At 41.1% G+C, this 11,503-nt stretch overlaps 1 protein-coding gene across 1 annotated transcript in view; it reads left to right on the top strand.

Annotated features, from left to right (window-relative positions):
* fibcd1b (fibrinogen C domain containing 1b) overlaps positions 1–11,503 on the top strand; it is a gene marked incomplete at both ends in the record, with an annotated part of 343,932 nt that overhangs the window by 153,794 nt on the left and 178,635 nt on the right. Inside the window, one exon of the mRNA XM_079524855.1 lies at positions 5,164–5,300. Coding sequence (XP_079380981.1) covers positions 5,164–5,300 — 137 coding nt within the window. The remainder of the gene's footprint in view (positions 1–5,163; positions 5,301–11,503) is intronic.

The raw sequence follows: 11,503 nt of genomic DNA, 5'->3' as shown, positions 1-11,503 counted from the left end.
ACGGTGACATTGCAGCTTTAAGGGGCAATGCTATTCCACCATGTTTACCCAAAGAAACTAACTTTGTTTCTGACCCAATCGGCCCAGAGACAAAAACAGAAAATGGCGGGGGAAAAAATGCCATTGAAACGTTTCTTCAAACCACAGACACATTGAATCTCAACGTTTCTGAACATTGCGGATCATGTAGAGAGAGAGAGAGAGAGAGAGAGAGAGAGAGAGAGAGAGAGAGAGAGAGAGAGAGAGAGAGAGAGAGAGAGAGAGAGAGAGAGAGAGAGAGAGAGAGAGAGAGAGAGAGAGAGAGAGAGAGAGAGAGAGAGAGAGAGAGAGAGAGAGAGAGAGAGAGAGAGAGAGAGAGAGAGAGAGAGACGTTAATAGATTGATTCCACCTACTGCCTTGTGCAGAAAAGACAGGGCGCTAAAACATTTTGCATAATTTGCAGCTATAGTAACAGTAAACTAGAGAAATTGCACACTATACAAAAGATAAAAGAAACAGTGAAAACAGGCCGTTTATAGAGGAATATGAACAGTAAACGATGTGTTTTTATACCTTCTCGTCAATGCAAAGCCGTTTTGAAGTTACACAAAGGCTTTGCCGTGAAAGCATTCAAGCAGCACCTTCAGAATGTTTCCACCTAAGAATTTGATTAGGTCCATGCGCTGCAAGCAACCTGTGTGCAATGACTGCTGCTGCTGCTGCTGCTGCTGCTGCTGGTTGTCTGTGGAAAGCCTGGTGATAGGAGGTTAGATTGCCTGCCCTCGGCCTGGGCCGTGGCTCAGTGGCACCTTGGCTGGTAATCCAGTCTGGCAGTGTGCCGCGGGTTCGACTCCTGATCCCGACGGCCTTTACTGCATGTCTTCCCCCCCCCCCATCTCTCTCCCCATTTCCTGTCAGCCTACTGTCTGTCCCTCTATAAAAAAAAAAAAGACTTTGCAGATAGAAAGAGGATAATTCAAGCTTTTCGTTCAGCTGCAATGTTGGCGAGTTTAACATTGTTTAATGCAACCAAACAGGACTTTTCTGTTTGGATGAATGGGCTGTCAAGGCCAGAAAGTAGTTTTTCGCCACTCAGTGGGTGTTCCCGCATAACTTCCAGGTACGATGATGTCACGCGCATACCCTCTATTAGGCCTGGCCAGCAATGTGCCGAATATGACCGCTCAGAGTGTAGATTCAATCGTCAAAGGCTGTTACAGTTTCACCTTTCCTTTTGCTTGCTTGTTTATATCGTATGTCACTTCCAACATGTAGTATATGGTGTTACGCCATGAAGTGTAAAGGCGAAAGCCACAAAAAAAAACATTTAAAAAAAGATTGCCTGCCCTCTCGCTCGCTCCCTCGGATATAATGAAGTTTAATAAGCATCAGATCCTTCAGGTGGGAATTTTCTCTATTTGGACATTATAGCCATAATAGCGTGTATGTGGTACAGTATAAAAAAAACATAATTCTCAAAATAATCTCACGTGCCAGAAATAATTTCCGAGGGGCCGGTTTTGGCCCGCGGCCCTCCTATTGCCGACACCCGAGTTATTTTTTTTTAAATGTTTAGGTCTATTTTATTTATTTTGCCATGACAAATCGTTCTGTACTTATGACAATAAAACTCCATGAACCTTGAACCGTATATGGTCAGAACGAGATATAGGTCTATAGCCAATATATCTGTAAAGTATGTAACTTCAGTCAGGACAACTCATGAATGTATGGAATATATATATATATATCATTGAATATAAAATGAGCAATATATTTATTATGGTTTGGCGATGAATTGGATCTGCTTTTTAGGTACTGAGATCAAGCGCATCAGTCCCAACCATAGGGACTCCGAATCCCCCGTACCTAAACAGCAGATCCAAAACGTGGAGGAGGGTGAGCAGCAAAAGTTTAGCCTACAGCAACAGCAGCGCAGCAGAATCAGTGTGCAGCAGCAAGCAAGCGGGAAGAACAGTGCAAAACATCCAGTTTAATCCATTGAGACCTGGAACGCATCCATGTCACGTTAGCGTTTAACCACATTAACCATTAACCCATTTTGGGGCGGGAACCCCTTTTGGTGTTTTAAACATTGTTATAATTTAGCTATTGAAAAATAGCAGATCTACAAGCTCATAGCGCGCCACCGAGTGGCGCGCTATGAACTTGTAGATCTGCTATTTTTGAAAAATCGTTAAAATGTGCCTCAAATCTTTCCGAAAATTGTCATGATTTAGAAAACCTTTTTTTTTTTTTTTTCGACGTCAGGCCTGAATGGGTTAAATAGCCGGTATGAAGATGGAGTGAGTGTGTGATTGTCTGAGTGAATCATGTGAATGAGAGCGTGATGCTGAGGCGGCCCAATTTACGGCCGGCAGCAACTGCACTGATTTCCCCTGACTGAACTTGCTCTGTGCATGTCTGTGACAGGCTCATGTGTCCGTGTTTTGCAGAAACGTCAACCAGTTAATCTACCTATTTTATATTTAGGCTATTCCAAAATGGCCAATCTACAATAGAGTAGACCGGCTACTAGATCGGCTGGAGATGTGTTATTATTTATTTGATTTTATCTTGAAAAAGTTAGAAAGTGTTTGAACATTTCATAATGACTTTATACATGCCAAAAATAGTGACTACAGATTAGGTTTAAATAGCCTTAAAGAACGCTCCCTTTTCTTGGCATAGAGGGGCGGATCAAACTAGCGCTGGAAACGGACGCCGGCTCCCGATTGGTTCACCAACCTATGTGCCCACCCCTCTCCCCGCCCCCTCTGCACTTATTGGTTTAGCGCTCCTATGCCACATTTCCAATGGTGCGTTCACCCAGGCTTTTCTATTTATTTTGAAAACAAAACACCTGGGTTCCCGAGGCTAGGTTTAACCCATTTTGACCTGAGATCAGATTCTAAAAATGTGACCAGATTTGACCGAGGGGCTGCCATTGGATTTTTTTGAATTTCCGTTTTTTCATGTCATGTGAAAGCATGGAATCATAGCTTCAAATTGACATATTGGTTGTTCAGTTTGAACCACCAGTTTTGGAGATATGGCTTATAGAAAAATGTCTTGCAGGAGTAGTGGAAAAAAGACCAAGCAGAGAAAATGGACTTCTAAGCTTTAGTTCAGTGATCTGTGACTTTAGGGGGCGCTGTTTTCCCTTCATTTCTCCATTAGTCAACCAGCAGTGTTGCCATGTCTGCTTATTATAATTAGTTGGCCTTGTTTCTAAAGAAAAATAATGCATAGGCCTACTGTACCAATTTTATAATAATTTATAACCTGTTAATAAAAATGTATCTGACAAAAATAAAGTGTAGTTGATTATTTGGGCTTGTTTTTAAAGTGTAGTTGATTATGGAGAGTTGGTAACCAAGTGGACCCTTATTAGATCTTTAACTATCAAGTGTAAAAAGAAACCTTAAAAAGGTCCATTTTGTTTCATTTTACACTCTCAAGATATACATAATTGTTAAACATCTGCATTACTTAATTTACAATAAGTCTACACAATTAGAGAATGTTGTTATCTTGATCGTTTGCCTGTTATCTCTCCTTTTTAAAATAGGCTACTGTATTTATTTGGCCTTTTGTAGTATGCAAAAGGGAAAATAACAGTGGCAGATAAATTAGGCCTATATGTAAATGTTCCAGATGAGTACAAATAAAAGAGCTATATGAATGCAATAAATAAAAAAATAAAAAAACAGTAACCAACAGACAACAGGACAGTTTGCTCTCAAACCCTCCCAGCACAAATTGTGCCCTCTTGGCTCTTCTCTTAATTCCTCTGTTTCATTAGCCTGTTATTATTATTATTTGTCTGCAGACCCCCATCTGAAAATAATTTATGCCAGACACAAGATTTGTGTTGTTTGTATGCATGTAGATCCGCTATTTTCGCTTATTTTGGGCTTGTTTTCATATACCGGGTTGCTTATTTCTCTCGCAGAAACTGGCAACCCCACAATGATAGCCGTTAGCTACATTTAGCTAATATATTGATATCAATCCTGTAAGCTAAAACAAGTACATTATCGCGCTATATTACATATCGATGCGATCTGCGTTATTATGACCTTAATTTTCATGGCAGGTACATTCCAAAGCAACTAATAATAACCACGTTATGGTGACATAATGTTACAATGTTTACAATACATTCATTCGAGTCTTCTTCTTCTGCTATTGGAAATAGGAAGCCATTTCCGCATTTTCCATTGTTGTGGTCAACAGTGCCCCCAGCTGGAACATTAGCATGAATTAGCTTTAGGCGGACCAAAATAAACACACTTTTTACAAAATATCGTTGTTAATACTTCTTTCTGTGCTATTTCTGTTAGCCAGTTAGTAAAAGACTAGTATTATCTTCCAAAACGATTGTGTACAAAAAGGCGGATTTTAGCGGAATTTGCATACTATAGCAGGGAAGCCGTATGTCTAGTTAGCATTGGTTAACCCAATGGTTATAACATTAGACATAGTGACATGTTAAAGCATTTATTTCATATTTATATGTCGATATCAGCTCTGACATTTATTACAGACCTGCTCTAACATGACATGAATAATAATATAGCTTCAGATTATTTTAGACAGAAAAATAAAAAAGGACAAAGAAAATAGTTTTTCAGCTGTCCTCAACAATTGCCACCCCCGCGATGGCAGGCTCTATATCGCGTGTGGTCACAAATGTCTTCTACATCCTGACAGTTTTCTGAAAAAGCTGTTTCTTCGTTCTTCAATTTTTCAAAAATAGCAGACCTATACAAGCTCGTAGCGCGCCACTCGGTGGCGCGCTACGAGCTCTAGATCTGCTATTTTTCAATAGCTAAAGCATAACATAATGCTAACACCAAAAGGGGTTCATGTGGTTAGTGTGGTTAATGTGGTTAAAAGCCAACGTTTCACCTATACCAGTCTGCCGTGTCTCTGTGAGAGACCCATACAGGCTACCGTATAGCCTGTAATGTGGGAGAGACGGATCTATAGCGGGAGTCGCATCATGTAATCCAATTTTCAACCTCATCTTCCATTTATTAGTTCGTTCCGGTTTACTGATCCAAGCACTTGTTTTCCGTTCCATGTGGATTCGGAACTAATTTACCCTTTCCTCCCCCGTGTGCGTGCGTGCGTGCGTGTGTGCGTGCGCGCCTGTGTGTGTGTGCGTGCATGTCCAGGCTCGCGTCCCCGTGACTGTGGCGATCTGTACGCCAGTGGTCAGAGGGAGGACGGCATCTACTCTGTGTTTCCCGTCCACTACCCGGCCGGATTCCAGGTCTACTGTGACATGACCACAGACGGAGGGGGCTGGACCGTGAGTCACACACACAACACACACACTGTCTCACACGCAATCAAGCTTCATGTGTACTAGGGCATTAAGCAACTAGTCGACTAGTAAATCCACTAGTCGACCTTGTTGGTACTAGTTGACTAGTTGATAAGAAAAAAAGTTTATTTATTTTATTTTTTATTTTTTCCCCGATTTTGTAGGCCTCAAGATCAGGTAGATTATAGTTATAGTCACCATGTACACAGTTTTTCAATGTACAAATATTTATTTAAAAAAAATATATATATATATATATATTTTTTTTTACATAATAGGTAGTTAAACAACTAGTTGACTAGTAAACTAGGCAACTAGTCAACTAGTAAAAATGACTAGAAGTGAATGCCCTAATGTGTACTAGTGCTAGCATCTGCGCGCACACAAACACAAGTGTGTGTGTGCACAGACACGCACGTCGCAGACACACATATTGCAGGGCGTAATTTGTGCCGGAGCTGGCTGGAGCTCCGGTGTATACCTGCATGCCCTGCTGTGCTCCTTGAAATGTAGAAGGTGCTCCGTCACCTCAATACGATAGTTTTTATTTTATTTTGTATTGTTGGCTATTATTATTAACCCATTCGGGCCTGACGTCGAAATTTAAAAAAAAATGTTTTCTGAATCATGACAATTTTCTGAAAGATTTGAGGCACATTTTAACGTTTTTTCAAAAATAGCAGACGAGCTTGTAGATCTGCTATTTTTCAATAGCTAAAGCATAACATAATGCTAACACCAAATTGGGTGCCCGCCCAAAATGGGTTAATTCAGCGTTCACATTTTCCCCTAAATGTCCCTTGCTGCAATGGGAATGGGCCGTGGCTGAAATGAAACCGAGTTACGTTCGTAAAACGCCACAATTCACTCGCTGTTGGGGAAAACAGGGTTGCGCCCGTGAGCCGGGTGACCTGACTCCTGCGCTCACTACGCTATTCGCAGAGGACTCGCAAAGGGCCCCGCCTAGACCTCGCGTCAAAGTAGTCGTCAATGTGTACAACAATATGAGAGAGAGATGTGTTTTGTCTCTACTCACTTTCCAAGTGAGGCATGACTTTTAGTTAGATTTATGAGCTCCGGCACCTAATAATTTGAATTATTTAATTTAATTTAATTTTAAGCATACGTACGCACGCACGTATGAATGAACATGCGCTCACAGGACACAGCATGCAGGTTGTTTATCTAGGACATTTGTCCCCACGTGTACTTTATGGGTATTTTAATCAAAGTGAAAAATATAATTTACACTAGCTGCCTTAAAAAAAAAACATGTTTTTTTGCTCCTGTTTTGTTCTTTCTATCTTTCTTTTATCTATTAATGCCGTTCATTAAATCTAGACATGAATCGTTTTCAGTGAAACAAATGTCAGGATCAATCTGTTTATGAAGCTGTAAACACATGTTCACATATCACGTACCGTACAGTACACACATTGATCTGAGGTGTTTGAAGTCACGTTATCATCTACTGAGGCTATTGAGAACACCCCAGACAGTTTATAAGTTACTTGATTATGCTTTAATATTCATTTAATCAGGCCTTGCCAACTTCCCATATACAAACCCATGCATTGTAACTTCAAACTCCCATTTTAACGGTGTTTTTTCTTAAATACATTGAATAAAACGAATAGATAAATGAAAATCCTTCCCCACCCATGCATCCTTCCTCTTCGATGTCTCCCTTTTGACTGCCCATTCAAACTCTAGACGGGCCCGCCCCAAAGTTATTAGCAGCAGCCGGCAAAAACTATAGGGCCCCAGAAATGAAGGCCCGGTCCTATACCTGCGGGCCCTAACCGGGCTGGCCCGAGGCCCCGCCTGGGCTTACTAAATAGTAGCCTGGCTAATAAGCCAGACTCAAATCACACTGTCGTGTGGTATTTGAGTCTGGAGATGCTGTGTATGGATCTTGTTTCCCGGGGAGCGGGTTCAAACATTTTCTCTTTGACGCAATTGGTCAGAGCTACTGTCAGTCAAAGGTCTCAAGCATTGAACGTCACTGTACCAAAGCCCGCCCATATTGCATACCGTGTCCCGATTGGCCACACCAGTTCTCTGGTGTAGGAAATGGGCGTACAATTGAGCCTCTCCAGACCGTAATCCGCCGGCAGGCAATTTTTTTTTTTGCCAACGGCTGATTCGGTCTGGCTTATTAGCCAAGGCTAACTAAATAACACCTACCCGGCTCGAAAACATCAGTAAGATGCCCTCAGGGTGTCTTACTGGTATTGTACTGTACTTGTGCGTTGCATTTAACATTTTCAAGAAGACAAAAGATAAAGAGGGTTTTAATGACTTGTCCATTCCATATCTCTACACTTGGTCATTCCATAAATGTGTGTATTCTCTGTGTTCATCCTGTCAAGATGTGGGTTTGTCCATATGTGTTCAAATACAGTCTCCGCGTGTATTTGGCAGAGAATCACTGTGTTTACTTATTTATAGCCATAATAATAATAATTTAGCCATGGTTGCTGCCTCTCGCCGGTAGGCCCGGATGGGGCAATTCCCGCCAGGACTGGCAGGTATAGGATACAGGGGTGAGCTTCAGGCAGCCAGTTGTGACCCGGAGGTGCAATTATCAGTGCAATTATCAGGTGCAATTATCAGTTGTGGTGCAATTATCGCCGTCTAATGTCTGTAAAAGTGGTTAAAGAATGAGTTTAATGTTTGTTGTCACATTATGTATATTTCTGTATTATTAATCTAACGTTGACCTGTAATGTGAACTTGCATGTCTGCCAGCTATAGCCCCGGTATACTGTATGTACGTCCCATAAGCCGGAGGGACAGGAGCATTTTAATTGGCCAGCCTGTTGGATGTTTGCTTCATATAGCCTGGAGGGATGGTTTCTCTGCAATGAAGAATAACAATGACATGATATTTTTAAGTCGTTGACAGATTTGACAAATTATTCCGAAATTGAGGTCTTTGGCCTGCTGTCAACCTGCACCAGAAGTATGAAGCTGACCGGCATACATAGTAGTACGCGACACACAGACAGACGTGTTTTACATGCGTGATCACATGGCGGAGATACAGATTTAATCACTTTTCATCTTGTAGTGGAATTTACTGTGATGAGTCAGAAATTCCTCATAAGCAATGAAAGTCAAAACAATGCCAACATATGCCATCTAAATCGGTGGTTCTCAAACCTTTTTGTGCCAAGGTGATATTATGTATTTGTTTAATATGAAAATGTTGGTAACCCTTTCTTTTACAGTACAGTAATAACCATGAAATTACCCTGTAGTTACCATGTAATTACCTAGTAAATACACAGTAATTACTCCTTACTACCTTGTCATAACCATGTAATTACCATGTAATTTCATGGTTATTACTGTACTGTAAAAGAAAGGGTTACCAAAATGTTTTGTGTGTGTAAAGACAAAACAAAAACAGAAACAAAAATCTAAGAATCTTAAAATAGCAGATGTAGAAGCCTGCAGCGCGGCACAAAGACACAGATGCTTTCCCGGTATTAATGGATGAAATGAAAGCAGATAGAAACCGAGAGACCAGGATTGGGAAGAGAGTCAGAGATGCCAATAAAATACACGCCACAATCCTGAGTGTTACTGACGTCACTCTGTCAGTGTAAAAATCAACCCTTATGGGTACTCTGAGTTAAATTAAACCATTTTGGACCTTTTGGACAGTTTTCTGAAAAACCCATGTTTCTATGTCAGTGGTGCTCAACCTTTTTCATGTCAAGGACCCCCAGAATTATCTCTATTGGGCCACGGACCCCCATCTCAAACTATGTAGTTCCAGGGACACCCCCCAGAAGCCAATATTTTAGTTAAAAATGTTCGCTCTGAAATATATATCCAAAGATTCGCGCCACATTTTCACGACTTTTCAAAAATAGCAGACCTACAAGCTCGTAGCGCGCCACTCGGTGGCGCGCTATGAGCTTGTAGATCTGCTATTTTTCCGATAGCTAAAGCATAACATAATGCTTACAACACCAAAAAGGGTTCCTGCCCAAAATGGAGGTACGATTCCAGAAGCCTGCGTCCGTGCGCCGTGGGAGCTGATCCCACAGATAGATATGAGTTACAGTACAGTGGGATTAGGCTCGGTTTATTAGGGCCAGGTTGTATTTCTGTGTGACTGTAAGTCATATAGAGTTGTCTGTCCCCTGGATAAAGCTGCGGTGACAACTAGCTCAGTAGCACGGTTTCGTGAAAACGACCCATGGTTTTAAATTATTCAAACGAATTTGTCACTGTCCCCCATATTGCCCCCCAGAGGGACCCGTGTTGAGTGGAAGTGTTGCATTTTGTGTACTGTTTGTTTTTTTATGAACAGCGGAGAAGTAGCCTTGTGTTCAGATTATTTGTATTTTTTTACTCAAAGATAGATAGATAGATAGATATTCAAACTTTATTCAAGACACTCACAGGGGGGTCCATAGGGCGGAACACATACAACATAAAAACACAAAATAAACAAACTATAAATAAACAAAGCATAAACAAACAAACAAACATGGGGGATTTATCTCTGTACATACAGGCTAGAACGCCAGTGGCTCCACAGCTTAGATGACAGCCTGACAGAGCTCTTAGCAGGGTTAATAGATAGATAGATACTTTATTGATCCCGAAGGAATTTGGATTTGTTTTGTCCAACAGCTCCAGTGTAAAAACATACATACAGAATAAAAAGAGCATGATGAGCATGAAATACATTACATCATAGAAAGCAGTAGAAAAAGGCAATAGCAATACATTAAAAAGGCATGAGTTAAAAAGTACAACACCAAAAAAAAGAAAAGCAAATACATAAACTGACCAACCCCCTCCCTCCTCGTCTCCCCCCCTACGGCCCCCATTGATTCATTATATAGTCTAATGGCCCTTGGGATAAAGGAATTCTTAAGTCTATCTGTGCTGCATGTGCTGCAAGTAAAAGTAGCGTCCGGATAAAGGCCTATTCATACTAGTTTTAGGTGATAAAGTGACCACCAACAACTACAACATGACGTCACGTTGCGGCGGTAAGCCACTCACCCACCGTTCCCCCGAACACATCTCTCTTGTTTTTACTAATCACCGTTTTGGTGGTCACCATATTACCTAAAACTGGAGTATGAATAGACCTTAAAAGGTTGAAGATGGATCTATAAAAATTGCAATATTGCAATATTAAAGAAGTATAAGTATATAGCCAAATTGATCAGATGTTTATTCTTTATTATAGATGATAAGATGATATATCTTAAGTGGTTAATGCATGTTTTGTGAATCTAAATATGCAAAGATAGATAGATAGATAGATAGATAGATAGATAGATAGATAGGTAGATATACTTTATTAATCCCTGAGGGGAAGTGTTACAACAGCAACAGGCAGCCAGCGTTACCGTACGCAGCGCCAAAGTCAATATAGCTAAAGTTTTCAATAATTGTAGTGGAGTGAAAAGTACAATATTACCTCTAAGATGTAGCGGAGTAGAAGTATATACTCAAGTGAAGTGAAGTAAAAGTACATCCAAAGTACATCCCTTGAGGAGGTGTACTTAGCTATTTTTCACCGCTGCTCGTGTTGGTGTGATAGGGTTTCGAGCTGAGGTATTCTATTCAACCTCTTTAGAATTTGAAAACGTGAATGTTTTAAATTGATATCCTTGTGTCACTTGATCAAACATTCTGTGTAGTTTCCCGGCTCCGGCTATATACAGTAAAGACTGCTGTATTAGATTGGATGCTGGGAGAGATGTCTCTACGGGGAATGAGAGACGGAGAGAGGTGAGCAAAATGCTGACACCAAACCATTTGATCTATATTTGGATCTGTGGTTGACATGTATTTGACTGGATGCACATAGCGCCGTGCGTGCGTGCGTGCGTGCGTGCGTGCGTGCGTGCGTGCGTGCGTGCGTGCGTGCGTGCGTGCGTGCGTGCGTGCGTGCGTGCGTGCGTGCGAAAAAGACTGTTGGAAACTCTTCAGGTTAGACCTGTTTATTTCTCTTTGTTCTAAAGTGTTGCAGCCCTCGGGGGTAAGTAGAGCATTTCTTAATACAGATCTAAGGCCTTCTATACTTTAGCAGTTTGAGACATTAAACTCTTTAAATCCATCAAATCCACAATACTATAACGGGTTGTTACACCGCCAGTCTTAGAGTTCCATGAACAGAGGTGCTGACTTCTGGAAGCAAGTCTAAACAC

Source organism: Electrona antarctica (assembly GCF_951216825.1).
Source record: "Electrona antarctica genome assembly, chromosome: 16".
NCBI lineage: Eukaryota > Metazoa > Chordata > Actinopteri > Myctophiformes > Myctophidae > Electrona > Electrona antarctica.
This window is presented reverse-complemented; position numbering and strand designations above follow the sequence as displayed.